The sequence below is a fragment of the Bactrocera dorsalis genome, chromosome 6 (assembly GCF_023373825.1).
Source record: "Bactrocera dorsalis isolate Fly_Bdor chromosome 6, ASM2337382v1, whole genome shotgun sequence".
In the NCBI taxonomy this organism is placed as follows: domain Eukaryota; kingdom Metazoa; phylum Arthropoda; class Insecta; order Diptera; family Tephritidae; genus Bactrocera; species Bactrocera dorsalis.
The window spans coordinates 30,767,005-30,788,798 of NC_064308.1; the positions used below are offsets into that span (position 1 = coordinate 30,767,005).

The 21,794-nt window shown below is 36.2% G+C and overlaps 2 protein-coding genes across 26 annotated transcripts in view; one reads left to right on the top strand and one right to left on the bottom strand.

The window, feature by feature from the left end:
* LOC125779301 (uncharacterized) overlaps positions 1-14,193 on the bottom strand; it is an 83,734-nt gene extending 69,541 nt beyond the window's left edge. The window contains exons 1-2 of the mRNA XM_049460568.1: positions 14,060-14,193; positions 13,279-13,536 (exon numbers count right to left, since the gene is read on the bottom strand). The gene's annotated coding sequence lies outside the window, so the exon portion shown is untranslated. The remainder of the gene's footprint in view (positions 1-13,278; positions 13,537-14,059) is intronic.
* The window catches only part of LOC105231504 (protein pangolin, isoforms A/H/I/S), a 454,601-nt gene continuing 446,905 nt past the window's right edge, over positions 14,099-21,794 (top strand). For 9 of the 25 annotated variants that reach the window (XM_049460004.1, XM_049460017.1, XM_049460006.1 and 6 more), the window contains exons 1-2: positions 14,234-14,799; positions 16,805-17,351. Coding sequence is in view for 9 of the 25 variants with exons in the window: in XM_049459998.1 (XP_049315955.1) it covers positions 17,268-17,351 (84 nt within the window). In the remaining 16 variants the exon portion in view is untranslated. The other 16 variants (XM_049460005.1, XM_049460019.1, XM_049460011.1 and 13 more) reach the window with 10 other exon arrangements.

Genomic DNA, 21,794 nt, shown 5'->3' on the forward strand with positions numbered 1-21,794 from the left:
AAGACAAATGCTATTCCATATACCTACAGCTATTGTTCATAATCAGGGATGCATATAGTAATACAAATACAACTTAATACTACTTTTGTAACAATATTTAATAATATTTTATAATAAAATCAGTAAATTTAAATAAAATTGTTGAAAACCCAAATGTATAAAAAAAAACCGGATGTTTTTACTTAATTTAACGCAGTGGTGAGTGCTCCCCAATGTATCGAGTATACATTTAAACAACACCATACAACTTTTTAGATAAAACTAATGTCACTTGATAGTAGAAACGAAAAGTGACGAACATAGCATCGCAATGGAACATGGACCGTCTGGTTACTATTTCGCATCCGTTTGTTTTAAAATAATTGTTTTGTATGTGCACCGATTTTATGAATGCGAATGAGCTGAGTTTGTTACGCTTCGCTAAAATAACGTTAGCTCTTTTTAACCAAAAAGTTAAAAGGAGATAGACAATGTGTTTTTCTATGATTGGGGATTCCCCGTAAAATGAACTCCGATTGAACAGATTGAATAGTGCGTTCCATTTAAGTGTTGCAAACATAAAAAAATCCGCTTAATTTAGGGAATTTACGACTAAGCAGACCTCGAACTATGAGCATGAGCTGGGGGGCACCTGCGGCGCCCCTTTTGATCGGCGCCCTACCCTAACACCGCGACTGGATATACATATGCAGCCCCACGCCAAGTTCGAAATCCTTATAAATATTTATAATATTAAGTATACCGGGCTAGGGGAGATCCGATTTGATCCAATCATTAAAATAAAAAAATATTGTCTCTTTCCTTAAGATACCTCACTTATTGACGATGAACGGAAGTTTGAAAATTCTCGTTCTCTTCGTCTGAAATCAAAATGTTAAAATTTACTGATGTGTATTTAAATAGCATTAATTGTAATTTTAAAATCATTGCTTTCACAGAAACTTGGCTAAAGCCCTACATTTTTGATAATGAGATATTCAATAGTGAATTTAAAATCTTTAGATATGACCGGCTGCGCAGAATATGAGGTTCTGTTTGCTGTACATTCTTCAATTGCATCTGAAGAAGTCGATGTTCCTCATACAGATTTCATAGAATTTAAGTGCATTCGAATTTGGGCCTCAATCGGACTTATCTGTATAGTATATAATATACTGCCTGCTTCTTTAATAAATAATATTTTCTCTATGACTAATAATACTGATTCCAAGATTGTTTTTTAAGATTTCAATTTACCGTATGTATCATAATGATTACATTATTGATGATTTCATCATTCCTGTTAGTACTCGTTGATGATTTAACGAGTTCTTAGTGAAATGTCGGTGTTGGGTCTTAATCAAATTAATTTAATTTCAAATAAGTTTAGTAAGTTCTTTTATATCTGGTTTTCGTTGATAACGCTTCAATATTCTCTGTTGTCCGATGTGATCCTTTCGTTCTGCCAGAGGGCTCTTATTATCCAGCTTTGGAAATTAATATCGAAATCACAGCCTACTTAGTTCATAATAATACATTAGACCTCTGTTATTGGTTCAAGTTTGCAAAAGCTAATTTTAAGAGGATTTATTGTGAGCTTTCTAAAGTAACTTGGCCAGACTACAGTGGCAATATTGATTTTAGTCTCTCTTATTTTAATGAAACTATTTTAAATTTATTTGAAAGATATGTTCCCAAATGTATTGTTACTCAAATAATAAGTTATAATGTATGGTTTTCGAGAGAGTTATGTAAATTAAAAAATAGAAAATCTCTTGCTTTTAAACTTAAAAAAAATCGGGTGGGGCTGTGCCGGAGCACACGGCCGTTGGTTTTAACGTGAAACGTTGAAATGAAAACAAGTATGACGCTGTTTTAAGTATTTTAATAAATAATTTATACCAAATTTCGTGAATATATAGTATCTTATCAAATGTGAAAGTTTTCCATACATGAACTTGATTCCGATCGATCAGTTTGTATGGCAGCTACATGCTATAGTAATCTGATCTGAACAGTTTTTCGGAGATTATGTTATTACCTTAAGTAATAATCCATACCAAATTTCGTGAATATATCTTGTCAAATGTGAAAGTTTTCCATACAAGAACTTCATTCGGATAATTCAGTTTGTATGGCAGCTATATGCTATAGTTAACCGATCTGAACAATTTCTTCGGAGATTGCATTGATGATTTGCATTGCTTGACTTCTACTGATATTGACATCTCTCAGTTCCATAAGTATAGGTATTCCATTGGTAGAGGTACTCGCGAGGTCGGCAGCAGCAGCTTTGCGACGTTCCCGAAACCGTCTCGCTCGCTTGACGCTGGACATTGGAGTACTTATGCGTGGATTTTTGTATAAATCAATCGGTTTAAATAAACTCGACAAACACACGGAAGAATCACTGCGTTATATAGTTGGAGTCACGAGTTACACTGAATAGAAACAAGCGAGAGCGCCGGTTTCACACAGTTAACGCAGTATGCCTCCCCCACCGCCCCGCTCGACCTCAACACGAACTCAATGTCATAACAGCGACCTGACTATATAAGCGAAATATTCACACCACATTTTTGTTTCTAAGACTAATAGTTTTTTAATTATTAAGGTACGATGATATCACCCTTTTCGTTACGGTCCACTTTTTAAACCTGCTACCTGTATGTTTCGGCGCGATTTTAAAGACGTTTCACGCCAAAAATTTGGGTTAGTTGTTGACTATTCAAAATATTCTAAATTGCGTCGAAAATTGCGAACTTAACAAAATATGTTATAATAATTATATAAACAAAGTAAAAAGTGATTATACATAATCCAAAACTGTTCTATGTTTTCGTCCTGCGTTTGAAAAGCTACGCTACTCCCGTAGTATTTCGTTTTGTTATTGCTACCGCTCTCACTCTGACGGGAGCCGTAGCAAAGTCATTGGAGAACAACGAAAAAGTAAGTGCACTGCTCTGCTCGGAGTTTTGTCAAGTGAAAAACTACCATAGATAAATTGATACAAAATTCTTTGCTTCGAGAGAGTGCTCTCAAAACTCGGATTTTTTATAACATTTGCCAATAATGCCGCTGCAGAAATATATTAGATTGGGTATTTTATAAATAACTTTTGGGTATTTTGCAAGCGCGTTACCCATATTATTTTTGAGTATTCGGTTCCCCAGTGGGCCTATATCATTCACATATATAAATAATTTGACCTCAGGATTAAAAAATGTAACAACATATACCCATCTCAGACTTATAGTTTTCGAGATATTTGTATTAAAAATTCAAATATTTGTGAAAGTAATATATGCTATTTCGCTATGTTTAACTGAAACTACACACATTTTTCAATTATGTAATACACTAATTTTTATTTACACTGTACACATTGAAATACGAGGTATGACAATTAAGTAATGAGACTGATTCTATAAAAACCGTATATTTGAAAATTGTTCTACAACTCTGTCATCCCCTTCAAAGTAGTCCCCTTGAGCAGCTATACAGCGATTCCAGCGTGTTTTTCATGCTTCGTAACATTTCTGGAACGCTTTGACTGGGATGTCCGCGAGCATCCTCATCACGGCCGCCTGGATGTCCGTAATCGACTCAAAATGGGTTCCTTTGACCACCGATTTTGTTTTAGGAAGCAAAACAAAGTCACAGGGTGACATGTCGGGCAAATAAGGCGGCTGTTGCAACACGGCGATCCCTTCAGAGGCCAAAAAAGACACGCTGAGGTCAGTGTGGCACGACGCGTTGTCGTGATGAAGGATCCAGTTACGAGCGATGTCTGAGCGCACCCTGTTGACTCGTTTTCGCAATCTTTCGAGTACTTGGCAATAGTAGACTTGATTCACAGTTTTCTCCAGTGGAACGAATTCTTTGTGGACGATTCCACGGCTATCAAAAAAGGCAATAATCAACGTTTTCATCTTCGACTTGCTCATGCGACCTTTTTTCGGGCGGAGGTCGCGCGGAGACAACCATTGTGCACCTGGGGATGACTAAGAGCACTATCACCATACACTCTTACAATTTTAGCGTACGTTTCCGAAGCTGTTTCGCCTAATCTGGCGCAAAATTTTATCGCGACGCGTTGCTCTTGATTTCGTTTTTCCATTTTCGTGACGAGCACTACAAACACACGTCTACTCAACTTGACGCAGCAGGCGAACTAGGCGAGGGGAGGAATGCCGAAAAAAGAGAAAGGGAATTTCAAGGTAACAGGTTTACCACAAGCGCGGCAAGAAAATCAGTCTCATTGCTTAATTGTTAAACCTCGTATATCTAAATTTTACATTTATTTACTTTAAAAACTATTCAGCGCACCTACAGTTTCAAAAGATTTGTGACTTTATATTTATGACAAATATTAGTGTAGCGCAGAAAGAAGTTCGTCATAAAAGAACTCTCAACATCCCGGTGTTAGACAGACCAGGGCTACTTTTTTGAAGCGCGGCCTAAGGCCAAACAAAATTATATAATTTATCTCTATCTATATTTATTAAATTATGTGTGATATACAATCTATATGAATGAAAAAAATCATTTTGAACCACTGTCCCTATACATATATAGTAAACGGAAAAATTTTTGCATAGTTTTTCACAACACAATATGTGGCAACATGGGTATTTGTCATGAATGTAAACACCCATACTGTGAATGTTTTCTTTATGAAATTGTTGAACTCTAAATACAAATATCTCAAAAACTAGAAGTCTGAGGTGGGTATATGAGTACGAGTATATTTTTTTTAATGAGGGCCTCCTCTATCCGCCCATACCTTCAGATCGCGGCGCCAAAAGAATCGTAATCGTGCCTCGTTCGTTTTAGCGCTATTCTTCTGGCATCCCGCCTTTTTCAGTAACTGATTGATGAGACGCTGCCTAATCAGTTGGCAAGAGTAAGAAAGAGTTTCTTATCATTTTATCTTTGAAACTACTGCAGTAGCAATTGCCAAAAATGAAGTGCTGTGTTTGCGTAGCCGTAGCGGTAGCAAAAAATTGAGAACAGAGCTAATTTAATTTTTCATGTGCTCCGGCTTTCTAATTTTCCGTCTGCGTTGAATAATAAGTCTACTATGCCCAGTGACAATCTCACAATTTCTATTATATTCTATTTCTTCTATTTAGGTCCAATTAATCTTCAAACTCTCCAAAAATGTTCCGCATCATCAGAACTTCATCAGAAGTTATGTCTGATTTCAATAATTAATGCACCCACCATTTCCAAAGTAGACATCTTATATCAGCTAAATATTGGGTAGACCGAAAAGAAACCGGTGATTTTGCATACAAACGGCGTTGACAATTTTTTGAACGGCTTATGACTCTGTTATTGCATTTTTGCTTTTGTCAAATATCAGCTGGCACTTTTACCTTGCCTTAGAAAAAAAGCTCGAGTAATTTTATTTATATTTTTTTGTTTGGCGGCAATTTTAATATGGAGCCCACAAAGGAGCATTTTCGTCATATTTTACTTTATTATTTCCGTAAAGGAAAAAATGCAGCTCAGGTTGCTAAAAAGTTACGTGACGTGTATGGTGACAAAGCCTTAAAAGAAACACAGTGTCAAAGTTGGTTTGTCAAATTGCGTTCAGGTCGGCCAAGTGCAGTTGATGATGACGACATCAAGGCTTTAATCGAATCGGATCGTCATGTAACAGAGCGTGGGATTGGAGAGAAGTTAAATATACCACAATCAATCATACATGATCATATACGACGTTTTGGGATGGTAAAAAAACTAAAACTCAAAAATATTTTGAAAAAATCACCGGTTTCTTTTAGGTCAACCTAATACGTTAAAACCATGACGGTTTTCGTAAAAGGAAATCTATAGTAACTAATATGCTAGAATTTGTAACACATATATCAACGGCCTTTAGGGAGAATAAGCTTTTGATAAACGAAACCATTCAATTCTTTTGAATAAACTGGATCTTCGTGGGTTTTAACCACTATTTCTAAAATTTGTTGTTTATTTAACTTTTTCTGACTTAATTAATGTCTTGGTTCAATTCTGTTCTGGTTATTTATTAATGATATACCATCTGTTATAAAGTATTCACATTTCTTGGTGTGTTAGAAATGAAATGCCATTGAACCTTAAAAATGTTACACGATGTGCTTTTCCCGTAGACTTGTAGACCCTACTTCATACGTAATACAGGACTTTAGCTTACAGCAAGCATGCAGTTTTATTGATCTGGAAATAACTATGGACCCCAATCTGAATTTGAATCTTCATGCATCTTTCAAATCTTTTAAGGATAAAAGCCCTCTTAGTTTTGTTAAACGTTGTTTACATCTTTGGTAAGGCCTATATTAAAATATGCTTCTGTGATTTGGAACCCTAGTTATCAAGACCATTCGAAGAAGTTAGATTCCGCTCAAAAACAATTTTTAAGCGTACATATTTTTTGGTTAGAATTGGCCGAAAATGTTATTTAAACTTTGACTTCTGAATAAATTATCAAAAGACATTTCTTCTTCTTAATTGGTGTAGACACCGCTTATGCGATTATAGCCGAGTTAACAAGCGCACGCCAGTCGTTTCTTCTTTTCGCAACGTGGCGCCAATTGGATATTCCAAGCGAGGCCAGGTCCTTCTCCACTTGGTCCTTCCAACGGAGTGGAGGTCTTCCTCTTCCTCTGCTTCCCGCGGCGGGTACTGCGTCGAATACTTTCAGAGCTGGAGTGTTTTCATCCATCCGGACAACATGACCTAGCCAGCGTAGCCGCTGTCTTTTAATTCGCTGAACTATGTCAATGTCGTCGTATATCTCGTACAGCTCATCGTTCCATCGAATGCGATATTCACCGTGGCCAACGCGCAAAGGACCATAAATGTTTCGCAGAACTTTTCTCTCGAAAACTCGCAACGCCTCTCTGCACCATATAGCAGGACGGGAATTATGAGTGATTTATAGAGTTTGGTTTTTGTTTGTCGAGAGAGGACTTTGCTTCTCAATTGCCTGCTTAGTCCAAAGTAGCACCTGTTGGCAAGAGTTATCCTGCGTTGGATTTCTAGGCTGACATTGTTGGTGGTGTTTACGCTGGTTCCAAGATAGACGAAATTATCTACAACTTCAAAGTTATGACTGTCAACAGTGACGTGAGTGCCAAGTCGCGAGTGCGACGACTGTTTGTTTGATGACAGGAGATATTTCGTCTTGCCCTCGTTCACTGCCAGACCCATTTCTTTTGCTTCCTTGTCCAGTCTGGAGAAAGCAGAACTAACGGCGCGGATGTTGAGGCCGATGATATCAATATCATCGGCATACGCCAGCAGTTGTACACTCTTGTAGAAGATGGTACCTTCTCTGTTGAGTTCTGCAGCTCGAACTATTTTCTCCAGAAGCAGGTTGAAAAAGACGCACGATAGGAAATCACCTTGTCTGAACCCTCGTTTGGTATCGAACGGCTCGGAGAGGTCCTTCCCGATCCTCACGGAGCTTTTCGTGTTGCTCAACGTCAGTTTACACAGCCGTATTAGTTTTGCGGGGATACCAAATTCAGACATCGCGGCATAAACGCAGCTCCTTTTCGTGCTGTCGAAAGCAGCTTTGAAATCGACGAATAGGTGGTGAGTGTCGATTCTCCTTTCACGGGTCTTTTCCAAGATTTGGCGCATGGTGAATATCTGGTCGGCTGTTGATTTACCAGGTCTGAAGCCACACTGATAAGGTCCAATCAGTTTGTTGACGGTGGGCTTTAATCTTTCACACAATACGCTCCACAGAACCTTATATGCGATGTTGAGGAGGCTTATCCCATGGTTGTTGGCACAGATTGTGGGGTCTTCTTTTTTATGGATTGGACAGAGCACACTTAAATTCCAATCGTTGGGCATGCTTTCGTCCGACCATATTTTACAAAGAAGTTGATGCATGCTCCTTATCAGTTGTTCGCCGCCGTGTTTGAATAGCTCGGCCGGCAATCCATTGTCTCCCGCCGCTTTGCTATTTTTGACTTCTTCATGGTGGCGCAATGGACCATCTGCTCCATCGTCATCGATTGGGGTATCGGGTTCGCCTTCTTCTGGTGTTGTGCGTTCACTGCCATTCAGCAGGCTGGAGAAGTGTTCCCTCCATAATTTAAGTATGCTCTGGGCATCGGTGGCTAGATCACCTTAGGGTATTCTACAGGAGTATGCTCCGGTCTTGAAACCTTCTGTAAGCCGCCGCATCTTTTCGTAGAATTTTCGAGCATTACTCTTGTCGGCCAGCTTATCGAGCTGTTCGTACTCACGCATTTCGGCCTCTTTCTTCTTCTGTCTGCAAATGCGTCTCGCTTCCCTCTTCAACTCTCGGTATCTATCCCGTCCCGTACGTGTTGCGAGGTAGGCAGCCTGTTTTCTCTCCGCTGCGACGCGGCACTCGTCATCGTACCAGCTGTTCTTTTCCACTTTCCGAAAACCAATGGTTTCGGTTGCAGCTGTACGTAAGGAGTTTGAAATGCCGTCCCACAGTTCCCTTCTACCGAGTTGTTGACGAGTGCTCTCAGAGAGCAGGAGTGCAAGCCGAGTAGAGAAGGCTGAATTTACCGACCGTAGTACCAAAGTTACCTTCTTTTCCCACCCTGGCGTTGAAGTCGCCAAGCACGATTTTTACATCGTGACGGGGGCATCTTACATAAGTGCGCTCCAAGCACTCATAAAAGGCATCTTTGGTCACATCGTCCTTCTCTTCCGTCGGGGCGTGGGCGCAAATAAGCGATATGTTGAAGAACCTCGCTTTGATGCGGATTGTGGCTAGACGTTCATTCACCGCAGTGAATGATAGCACTCGGCGACGGAGTCTCTCTCCCACCACGAATCCCACACCAAACCTGCGCTACTTTATATGGCCACTGTAGTAAATGTCACAAGGACCTACTCGTCTCTGTCCTTGTCCCGTCCATCGCATTTCTTGGACGGCGGTGATGTCAGCCTTTGTTTTCACGAGGACATCAACCAGCTGGGCAGTGGCACCTTCCCAGTTAAGGGACCGGACATTCCAGGTGCATGCCCTCAATTCGTAGTCCTTATTTCGTTTGCCATGGTCGTCATCAAAAGGGGGGTCTCTCATCCGAGGCTGGTTATGACTATTCACTGGGGGTGTGTTTTTACGTGGCGGGTCCCAAACCCAGCACACAACCCTATGCAGGGGATGTTTCGCCTTCAAACGGATGTTCTTAGGCTACCCAGAGGATACTTGGTCAAAGACCGGAAGTCGTGAGCTGCTTGAGTCATATGTAAAAGAATCATTTTTGGCCACTCCCAAGTGAATGGCAATCAGAGAACTTTCCTCACTTGCGTGAACTTCTACACATGACTCCATCCTCCATCCTCAAAAGACATTTGCTTATTAATATTAAAAGATTTACTTAAATTTAGCTTTAAAACTCAATTTTGAAAATCTTTTGTGATTAAAATATAAAAGTACATATATTTGGGCCTATTCAGTCAACATTCATTTTCTTATCATAGCACCACTGTCAATTGGTATAAAAAAATATGAATTTTGACAGTGCTCTTCAATCAAAGAGTTTCGTATCATGTTATCCATAATTGAGTCATCAGTCGTTTTAGAGCATTGTACAACCACAACTACAAAAGAATCAGCTGTTTTCCAAGAATTATACACACCTGAGATCACCTAATCGAAATTTGCATTTGTTAACACAGAAATGTAAGTAAAACTGCTATACTAACTTTTATGCGAAGTTATAGTATATTCCATTTGTAATGGAAACACATTCATGAAAACTTTTAAGAATATTAATTTATTATTGATAAATTTTAGTATACGAGGTGTGTTCAAAAAGTATCGCGAATTTTGAGTTTTCGCGGGTTACGTATATTCGAATTTCAAATTTTTGTGGCGTTATATTGGTACTCATGTCTCTCACTAATGCCGACAAGCTCGGCCATTTTTAATGTTCATTTAATTGTTGACAGCTGCTTTGCTTGCACGTGTTTTGGATCGTCTTCGATTTCTACCAAATCAAAAAAATTGCACTAATGATGCCGCAGTCACCGTATTCCCCAGATCTGGCCCCCTGTGACTTTTTCTTGTTCCCTAAACTGAAGAGGCCATGAAAGGACGACGTTACGCTTCTCTTGACGAGATAAAGACGGCATCGAAGGAGGAGCTGAAGAAGATAAAAAAAATGATTTTTGAAGTGCTTCGAAGATTGGAAAGACCGTTGGCACAAGTGTCTCATGGAGATTAGTTTGAAGGGGACAAAATAGATATTCATGAATAAATAAATAATTTTTGAAAAAACACAAAATTCGCGATACTTTTTGAACACACTCGTACAGAAGTAAAGTCGACTAACAACAAAAATAAATATAAAATATCCAATACACGTTACGAGCAACAATATTTATAATCAAAACAATCTGCTAAGTAACAACTAATATTTTCAAAATACATATCTTTAATACCCACATATGTATATGTATATAAGTACATATTTTGACAATTCGAAGGTAATACAGACTGACAGCCACATATATACATACATTCTGACTCATGTAGGCAGACAAACGAACGTGATTACAACTTGTGTGTAACACAAACCGGTGGTCTTGGTTTCAGTGGGACCAGGATATTCAGTTGAGCTCTAAGCTACCGGTGGGGTCGGCAGATCGCGGCTAGCCGGACGGCCTCTAGTAGCAGGTTAGTTGCGAAATAAGTTACAACAAATAAGCAACTCTCGACGAGGAGCGGCAGGAGTGGAGGATGCGGTATAAAAGCTAGCTAAGCCGATTAAACCTTTGCGACAGAGGCGAGTCGATACTGCCTCTTAAAAATATGTGTCCCCTACCTACCTATTACCTAAATGGTGGGTAATACAAAAATCCAGCAGCGACGGGCTCACAATGAGCCGCTTCCTGGGCAGCGTCTGTTTTGGCTGTAAACAAGCCGGGTCCATAACGGGGCGCACAGAGGGTCTCATGAAACACCATCAGCTGTTTCCCACTAATGGTGTAGAAAGGGTGACGTGAGCTTGCTCTTCCGAAGCGTAAGTCACGATGTGAATCAGTAACCAGCCAATTCGACAAGTAGATCTCAGCTACCACAAAAAAAGGTAACAATATGGGCGTTCCAAAACAAACCAACTAGTGCTTAATGAATATGAAAAATTTCTGGACGACAACTGCACCAAACATAATTGCGGGGAAATTCAAATCATATTGATAAACATCAGCAGACACTCACAATGACTATACAAAACCGCCTGTTGCAAAAAATTGCAGTCCAAAGGGTGGAAGATTGAAACACTTGACGAGGAACTTTTCCAATTTATGCTGGACGAAAACCTGAAGGCGGATATTGACGTAGATCATCAGGCCAAACTGCTGGTAAAACTTATTTCCAAAGCCTGCGATGCGGACATGGCCAGAAGGAAGCAAACTGCCCAAATAAAGCCGGTATATAGTGGAGCAATGAAATTGATTTACCGAGAAGCGATTGTCACAAAACGAGGCGCCGATTTAAGCGTAGCACAGGCAGCGGTGAATCCCCAAAGATGATTTAGTAACCGATGCCCAGAGTATACTAAAATTATGAAGGGAACATTTCTCCAGCGTACTGAATGACAGTGAAGGCATAACATCAGGAGATAGCGAACCCGGGTCCCCAATCAATGACGATGGAGCAGATGGTTCATTGCGCCACCATGAAGAAGTCAAAAATAGCAAAGCGGCGGGAGACAATGGATTGCCGGCCGAGCTATTCAAACACGGCGGCGAACAACTGATAAGAAGCATGCATCAGCTTCTTTGTATAATATGGTCGGACCGAAGCATGCCCAACAGTTTAAATGTTCTCTGTCCCCACAAAAATGGAGAACCCACAATCTGCGCCAACTACCGTAAGGTTCTATGGATCGTATTCTGAGAAAGATTAAAGCCTACTGTCAACAAGCTGATTGGGCCTTATCACTGTGGCTTTGAAGCTGGAAAATCAACAACCTCTTCAAGCCAAGCCGTTCGACACCAAACGAAGTTTCAGACAAGGAGACTCCCTTTCGTGTGAGTTATTCAATCTACTCTTTGAGAAAATAATTCTAGTTGCAGAACTAAACAGAGAATGTATAATCTTTTATTAGAGTGTACAGCTGCTGGCGTACGCCGATGATATTGATATCATTGGCCTTAACAACCGCGCCGTTAGTTCTGCTTTCTCCAAAACGGATGAGAAAACGAAGCATATGGGTCTGGTGGTGAACGAGGGCAAGAAGGAATATCTCATGTCATCAAACAAACAGTGGTCACACTTGCGACTAAGATCCGACGTCACTGTTGACATTCATAACTTCGAAGCCGTAGATAATTTCGTCTTTCGTGGAACCAGCATTAACTCCAACAACAACGTTAGCATCGAAATCCAACGCAGAATAACTCTTACCAACAGGTGCTATTTCGGACTAAGTAGGCAATTGAGAAGTAAAGTCCTCTCACTCATTATGACCGTTCTGCTATATGGTGCAGAGGCATGGACGATAACAACATCTGATGAGTCGACGTTACAAGTTTTCGAGAGAAAACCACGGCGACTAACGTATTCGATGGAAAGATGAATGGAACAGTTTGCAGTTTTTTTTCTCCTGATCCCGGTTATTATCCCGGTTTGCTTTTCGAGGCAATTTAGACCCTTACTAATAAAATGTAGTGTTTCCAATCTTAGATGTTGAAATTTTTTTTTTTGTAGCTGAGCAGTTTTAAATCTCGACGTTTAAAAATCTCAATTGCCTTTCATGACTCGGCTTATTCCGCCCCACACGTTGCTTGGGAGGGAGGAAGGTAATCTTTGGGTTATTATAAATTTGTTTTGTTTATGTTTTTAATAAAAAAATTTACTTAAATCTTATGAAAACTTCAAATGCGTCTGGCGATTTTTTTATTCTATTGTTCTTAAAGTTACATGACTAAGAAAATTTGTTTAAATTCCTATGTGTGTTTAGTAATTATGTTAGCTCTTAAATATGTACACTGCTATTGTTAATAATAATGTTTTTGCTATTGTAATAAAGTCTACCACGCAAAAAATGCGATGTAAATTTTTTAAGGCACATTAAATATTTTTAAAGTATATTACATATTTCATGATTAAAAAACTTATATAATAGTGATTTTATGCAACAGAAAAATTAATTAAAAAATCAATAAATCATTTTACACTTCTATTTAGTAAAGAGCGTTCGGCGATCCGTACATGCATTTAGAGACCTACAGCTGTAGACAACCAAATGGAAAATGACCTATGAGGCATTCACTGCTTATTTGCTAGACTTGCATTACCTGATTTTAACTTGAATTTTTGTTCACTGTAACAACGACGCCAGCAGCACAGCTACATTTTTATTTTTGGTGAACTGCAACATAGATTGGTTCGCCGTTGTTGCTTCACTCGTAAACCTCGATAAAGGGACAACCAATGTTGCCGCTTTGGAGATAAATATTGTATCCGAGGAAATGTTGAAAGTGAACGATTTTGTTTTACTTTTTTCATTTTCTATGTAACAGGACTCGTGAAGTTAAGTATTAAGTCAAAAACGACTGTAAAAATGAAAAATATAAATATTTACTATTAATGATATCCAAATACTATTTTATTTATTTGATTTTAAGGGCTTGGAACAATTATGATTACAATTAGGTTTAAAAAAGTATGACACTACTAATAATTTTATATAACTTTAAAGTTTGTTATATAATTTGTGCATACGGTTTGAGCTTGAATATTCTACGTTTATGATTTTGTTCGATTTACATAACTTAGTTGGTAGTTAAAACACCAAGGAATTACGTTTTCTTTTATTAAAACTATTGTTATCGTTTTGTTTGTTTAAAGAACTACTGCAATGTTCAGCCCCACTGATTTATTATGTGTGGTAGAATTACCAAAAAAAATTAAATACATATGTACTTGACAGTTAGTGAAGAACTTCTAGAAAATATTATGCTATTTTTAACGTCGTTGTAAAAAGTATTACATCTTTTGTCTATGCATTTAAAACGGCAGCACTGATTTCCACCACTGCTGTCATTTACGTCGTCTAAGGAAATTGTCTCTTCTCACCGAATTTAGTTTGCACCATATTCGTTGTGCTATACGCCTTGTGACGCACTCTCGCTCGCTTATCTCTTAACAATGTCGGTGACAGTGACTTTATACACTCACACATATGCACGAATACTATATACAAAGAAATATATTGTATATGAGCACTTTGGTTTGTGTGCCTCGTAGCCAAAGCCAACCACAGATGTACATAGTTATTGTCAGCAACGCTGTTCCTATCATTTACTTGCTGATTCTTTGCTCTTGCTTTTGCCTCTTTTCAACACTCACTGACCGTAATAGTGGGGTGTTAGTGTAAGCAATGGCTGACTGTATATACAGTGTACACCCTCAACTTGTACTGCAAGGCAACATACTAGTGCGGTGCGTGCAATCAACCCGGCTACATCATTATCAAAAATAAAATCGTATCATATAATTAAACAAAAAAATTAAACAAAAATATATAGAAATATAAATTAAGGCAGAATTTTATGATTAATAAAAGATAAAGTGTCAGTGGCAGCGTATTATTTGTTTAAACGTTATGTCACGAATTGGCAGCTGTAAATTGTGTAAATTATTTTTTGAACGTCCTATGTTATTCAATGTGTCGGTAGTAAACGCGTGGTAATACCTAATTAAACACTTGTTGACCGACGAAAAAAGAGTCTTAGGTACATATTTCGCAGCGACAACGAATAATAGCACTAATGAAAGCCCTAGCAGCTACGCTGTCCCGCATTCATATACCGACGGTATTTCCAAAGTCTATTACATTTGTTGTTATTTGGTTTCCTTTGTATTAATGTGTGTTATAATGCCACTTATTGGTTAATCAATGAGCGCACGTGTGAGGTTGTATATGTGTTTTAATTTGCGAATTAACTGTTGTAATTTATGAGTACATGCAAACATACATAAGTGCGGTCGTACATACACTCACTCATATGTACATAAATAATTCTGCAAGTGCGTACAGTATGAGTGAGTGAGCATACAGGCTGATTTGGAATGTTTTTTGGAACCGCCATTAACTAATTTGCATAATGCATATTTAAAATGTTTTGACTAATATCATAAATTTTAACCAACAAACTTACAATGTGCAAAATTATAATTAAATTGAAATCTTAGTGTATACAATGTGATGTATAGAGAAGATTGCTTTCTGACTACGACAATATTATAGATCAAAACTACTGGTGTGATTTTTCCGTCCCGCATCCGGTAAAATATGTAGATTACAAGGGTAGCGTACACATATATATACATATGTACATACATATGTTTGTATGTTTTAGATATTCATGTGATTCTAGACCAAATAATTTTATTTTCATTCCATCCCAAAAGTACTTTTTAAAGTTATATTACATATTCTACGTTAAATTTCTGCGCTAGCTCTAGAGCAACAATAAATAACAGCACTTTGCAAACCTATGTACTCAAAACCTGTAACATATGTATATGTATTTTTATTTTGTGGATTGGGTATTGTATCGTATTGTATTGAGATATATAAGCATATCCAACGAGTTTGTGTGAAAATTCTTGAATTCATAAACTTCATTACTGTATGAATTTGTATATATAATTCTTATAAAACTAAATAGTTCTTTCTTTGAATTTCAAGAACTGTGAACTGCTTAAAATTTGTATGTGTAAGATTAAAAACACTAACCCAACAATTTTTACACCGGAAGATGAGAAAGTAGGCATTACCACATCAAATATCTTTAAAATAAAGCCTCCGTATAACAAACCGCCAAAACCATATTCCTTTAAAAAATTACCTTCCAACTCAACAAATAAATCCGTTGTAAAAAGCAATTGGTCGGCAACTTTAGGCATAGATGAAATGAAAAATATCATAATTTCGGCCAAACATAAATATCCACTTATACATACACACATCTATAATATTACAGTACGTATGAGAAAAATGAAAATAAAACAAAAGTAATGTATTTACAATTATTACCAGCTTTTTACCAATATGTCTAATATTCTAAAATGAACAATATAAAAAATCGCTGTATTTCTTTTTGTTAAACTGCTCTTCTAATATAGGCTCAAATTGGTCAATACAATAAGCATAGCCGAAAGAAATATTTCTTTATAAAAACTATATCGAATTTTAGTTATGGTAAATTACGATGAAAAATTTTGTAGCAACGATTAAAAGATAACATAAAGCGAATTCGTGTATTAAAAAGATCCAACGAGCAGAATTTAAAAAATAAATAAAAAATCTTGAAATTCTCCAAAGCATATGCAGCAAAACATTATTTCCATGTTGTATGGATATGGCCAATAATTAAGTTCAACAACAAATTCTTAGTGTTCTTTTTAATAAAAAAACTGAAAACCGTGTTATCCAAGAATTGATGAACAATGAGGTAATTACTTGGACATCATTAAGCCAACTTATGAGCATAATCTAACATTAATTTGCGCCTTCTGGGCACTCACTAGACTTTCAATAATTTTAAAACGTTTAGGTGTGTAACTTTTTTAGACAATATACATTTTCGAAAAATGTGGTTGCACACATTTTTAGTCTGACATTAAACTGTGGTTGTTCACTTATGCAATATATGCGTTGTAAAATGTTAACAAAAATTTAAATGAAAATAAAAGTTTCACTGTTTCCACAGACCAATAAGATAGTTTTTAATTTTAAAATGCGGCTGTTATAGCACTAAAAAAACATTTTTATACCTCAATGCATACTAATATTATAACGTTGTGTATTTGTAGATATCAATGAATCGAAGTTGGAATCATGTAAATACAACTATGACTGTGCAAAACATTTATGTACCTAAATTTGTACGCAATGCCAAAAAATACCAAGAAAAACAAACAAAACAGTAAATTAAAGATAATCGAAATATGTTATAAATTCAAAAATTAAAAAAAAAACTGCAAATACTTAACAATCGCCGAAGTGTCAATAAAAGTGCTATAAAATACAAAACAGAATTTCGTTAAACAAATAAATCATCCAGTTATACAAATGCATAACGATAACTACATTAAATATGTGAGCCTTTAAGAATACTAACTAACAACCGTTGCCACTTTTAAGGTTTTGTTCATTGAAATATTTTAACTTCACCTTTTACTACCCATTTTCATTACTTTATTTAACTTTAAGTAAGCGATAATTTCACAATTAAATTGAAACCTAACATGTCTTAATTGGTACACCAATCAGTTTATGTATTCAACGACTTCACCGCAACATAATTATGTACTTCTGAATGTGAGTTCATACAGGCATCCTTTTAAAACTCATACAAATGTAAGTATTTAACATAGTTACCTGCATAATGGCGTATCTTTGCTCAAAAGCTCACTAGGTACAAAGTGTTTTTGCTGCTTTGTTGTCATACTCACACATGTATAATATAGATACACTATGCCTTATGTCGCTGTACTCTTATTGTTTTAAGCAGGAAGTTTGTAGATATCTTCAAAACGAATCCAAAGAATTTGTGCTGCTTATTGCTCATACACATCTTGTACCTACCTACTACCTTTCTAAATATACTAGGTTTGTTCACATAAGTTTGTATGCATATGTTTTTGTATTCATAGTTTATATGATCAACAAAAGTTTTCGTGTGTAAACGAAGTCATGCATGCATAAAAGCAATAAGTTATATACGTATGTATACTTACCGATTCTTACTATATACTATTGATCAGCACGCAAAATATGGGACCGCAACCAAAATTGTAGTTATGTATATATGTATGTAAACGCAATACGTCATTATAGTTTAATTAGGCGTTGTCGATTTTTGCAACCATTTTTATACCCCGAACTTAACACACCCAATATTAAGTTTACTAGTTGTAGAAACAGACGGAAACGTCTAAGACCTTATAAAATATTTGCATATGTATATAACAAGTAAGGAAGGGATGCGTTCGAGTGCAACCGAACATTTTATACTCTTGCAATTTGCAAGAATCAAAGCCGAGGTTTAAGGTCCAAAACGTCAACCAGAGGATCGGAATCTTAGCAATATTGTATATATAAATATTATACAATATATAACTCATACATTGACAGACAAATAAGGTTTGTTAAAAAACGAAAATCATTATACATATGTATGTAGTATATGGGAGTTAGGGTAGTAGTAAGGTACCTTAAGTATATGTGATATGAAGTAAAGTCAGCCGAATGTTTGAAAATCCTGATAATAGTTATGGTCAAGTTTTCGCCCAAAAGCATACAGGTGCCCCTTGCTACTGCGAAGCTCTGCACCATTATTTATCTTTAAATATTAGTTTAGTGCTTAGTTATGGTACTTTTTATGTTTTCGGTTAATGGCTATTTGTGGCCGTGGCAGTTGTCCGATTACGCCCATCTACGAACTCGAAATGTTTTTTTGTACTAAGGAACCTATATACCTAGTTTCATCCAGATATCTCAATTTTTACTCAAGTTACAGCTTTCACGGATGGACATACAGACATTCAATCGGATTTTAACTGTTCTCCTCTTCCTGACCATTTATGTATATATAACCCTATATCTTAATTTTAGGTGATACAACCGTTAGGTGAACAAAACTATAATACTCTGTAGCAACTGGTTGCAAGAGTATAAAAATCATTACCATGATTGGAATGGAATATTGTCCAAAGCAATGCTATAATATTCGAAAAAAATTTTCAGATTGTATTATTATAGCATATACATATATTAGCTGCCATACGAACTGAATGGTCAAAATTAAGTTCTTGTTTTGACAACTTTTTTATTTGTGATCGGTGTAATCAAAGTGGACGTTTTTACTTGTTGGATGTAATTTGAAGAAATGTTGTTTTTAATAAACTATTTTAATGAGTGAAGTATAGATTTAGTAGAACAGACAAAAACACCAAATTCCAACTTAAAATAAGTATTTTCTAATCTATCTGCTGGTTTACAAGGACAACATTCAAACTTACAACACTTAACTACTAAATGTCAAAATACAAATATAAAACATATTAAGCATTATTCATTTAATTTTTTTTCCGCCTACACCTATAAATTTTAGCCATTACTCTCAAATATTCGCACTTCTTTTATTCATGTCAAACTTGCGAGTGGATGTAGATTGCGGGAGTAGACAAGCAAACTCCATTAGAGTTTGCAGTATCGTAGGACTTGCAGAACGCACCACTTGCTGCACTAATAAGTGCTGAGTTTCGGGTATAACTACCCAAAATTGGTTTTGATCTATTTAACAGAGGATTTCTGATCTTTTGCAATAAATTTATTTATTTCCAAAGCTAATAATCCTTCCTTTGGAAATCAAAAATAAATTCATACACAAAATCTTCTGCACTAAAAAAATTTCTTGACGATTTTTTTTTATAAAACCATTCTTTTAAAAATATTAAACAATTAAACTTATGCATCAAATGTATGAGTATTCATACAAGTACCATAACTGTGTTGCCCAAACGATACATGCTCAGTTATGAGCTGAACACCTAGAGAATGACAGACTTCAAGCGACATCTTTCATATATTAAAATACACACGTTCTTAAGGACCTAGTTATTTAGACTGCTACACGGCTACATAGCTGTGTCCATAAAAACTTGTGCATTTTGATATTTTGACAGACTTCTAGTCTGTTGCTCTCTTTATACTATACTTCAATTAGTAACCGACGCAAAACCGTAGACCATAGCCAGGGATAATGGGATGCCCAACTTATTCCAGTATGAGAGCGCCTCAAGATAGGCGTTTTTTTCTAACATTTTCTATTATGATCATATCGAACAAAATGAGAATCTTTCGGCATTTAAATTAAAGCACCCAACATTTATTATGATTGAAAATTATTATATATTGGACTTTTAATATATGGCGAAACTACTCACATACTTTTTTATGATTTTATGGTATATTAAAACAACTATCTTTTGATCTTTCAATAGTTAATAAGGTGAATTAAGCCTGTTAGTTCTCAATTAATAAATATTTTTAATCATTTGTAGCTGAAATATAATTCTACTATACAAAACGTATCATGAAATACATATATTTAAATTTCGCATTATCTTTGATTTTCATTGTTTTAAATTTTTATTAGCGATCTTGAAATATAATTTTAATTTGGCCGTTCTAGTTTTTCCAATCGAGTCAACTGTCAAAGTTCGGTAGGTGAGCAGTTCTCACATTTCCAATGACAGGAGAGTTGGGGATCTCTTTATCTCTGCCATAGCAGCTGACAGGACCTATCTTGGATTTTTCCGGTAGAAACAAATCAACTGATTGCTCTCTTACAAAGCAGTGTTGCCAGTCTCGATATTTTGTAGTTATCAAAAACTAAACTAGAGTACATTGGAAATGATTTTAAACTAACTCGACTATTTTTAATAGTTGAATTTTAGTTTCACTTTTTTGATTATGAAAAATTATTACTGAAAATTAATTGAACAATGGCAACATTGCTCAAATGCGAACAAAAGAGTACAACTTATATCGCAATTCTGTAAGCAATCTCTAGTCACTATTTGAGACATTTTGAGGTAAAGCCTCAACTAGCGGGATTCTGTAACCAGTCTCTAGTCTCTATTTGAGACATTTTGAGGCAAAGTCTCAATTTGAGACTAGTTACTATTCTCTAAACAGTCTCTAGCGTTAGTCTCAAAATATTGAGACCTGGTAGTTTGCCGGTCACAAAACTAAAAAGAGCTCTTGTCTGCCATTTTGAATATACTGAATAGAGATCATCATAGATATTAATCGATTGTCGTATTTTTATATTTTGTAAGCAACTCAAACACGAAAAAGTTAAAAATAAATAAATTTCGTAAATATTATTGATAACTATGTTTTTTGACTATGCTATAGGAAATTTAATATTTGTTATCGACATATTTATTTTCATTCAAGTGTAAAAACATCTCTGAATAATGAAATGTAATAGATTTTGTGACTGTCACTTACAGAATAGCAAAATCATCTCAAGTCTCAAAAATAGTCTCTAACTCAAAATCTCAAATTTAGAGACTTGAGACTGTCTCACGTTACAGAATCGCACGGAACTTGTAACTAGTTACTATTCACTAAACAGTCTCAAACGTTAGTCTCAAAATATTGTCTCAAACTTGTGCCCTGACAGTTAGCAGGACGAAAAAGAACTCTTGTTTGCCATTATGAATATACTGCATTGAGATCATCATAGATATTAATCGATTGTCGTTTTTTATATTTTGTAAGCAACTCAAACCCGAAAATGTTAAAAATAAATCAATTTTAGATACATTTCTGTCTGACTATCACTTATAGAATAGCAAAATCGTCTCAAGTCGCAAAATTGTCTCCAACGTAAAATCTTAAATTTACAGACTTGTAACTGTATCACAGTACAGAATCGCACGGTTATTTCTACGTTGTTACAACGGGCACAACTTAGAAAGGGCTGAACTACTCAGACTCAGTGCATTTTATACTTTAACTACATAGTAAGTATACATCTTAGAGGAGTGAAAAAGCCATTTTTGTTGAACGGAAAGTTTGGTACTTGAATATAATGTCTTTGAGGTTGAAGGTTTACTAGTTTAATGCATAAAATAAAAAAAATCCATGTTATGTATATGTATGTATGTATATATGTATGAAAAATAAACCACTTTTACGGGTGAAAAAATGGACGACAAAAAATGAAACTTAAGGGGCGCTTACAAAAAGTCTATGGACACTCGTGGACCTTATTAAGTATTGAAA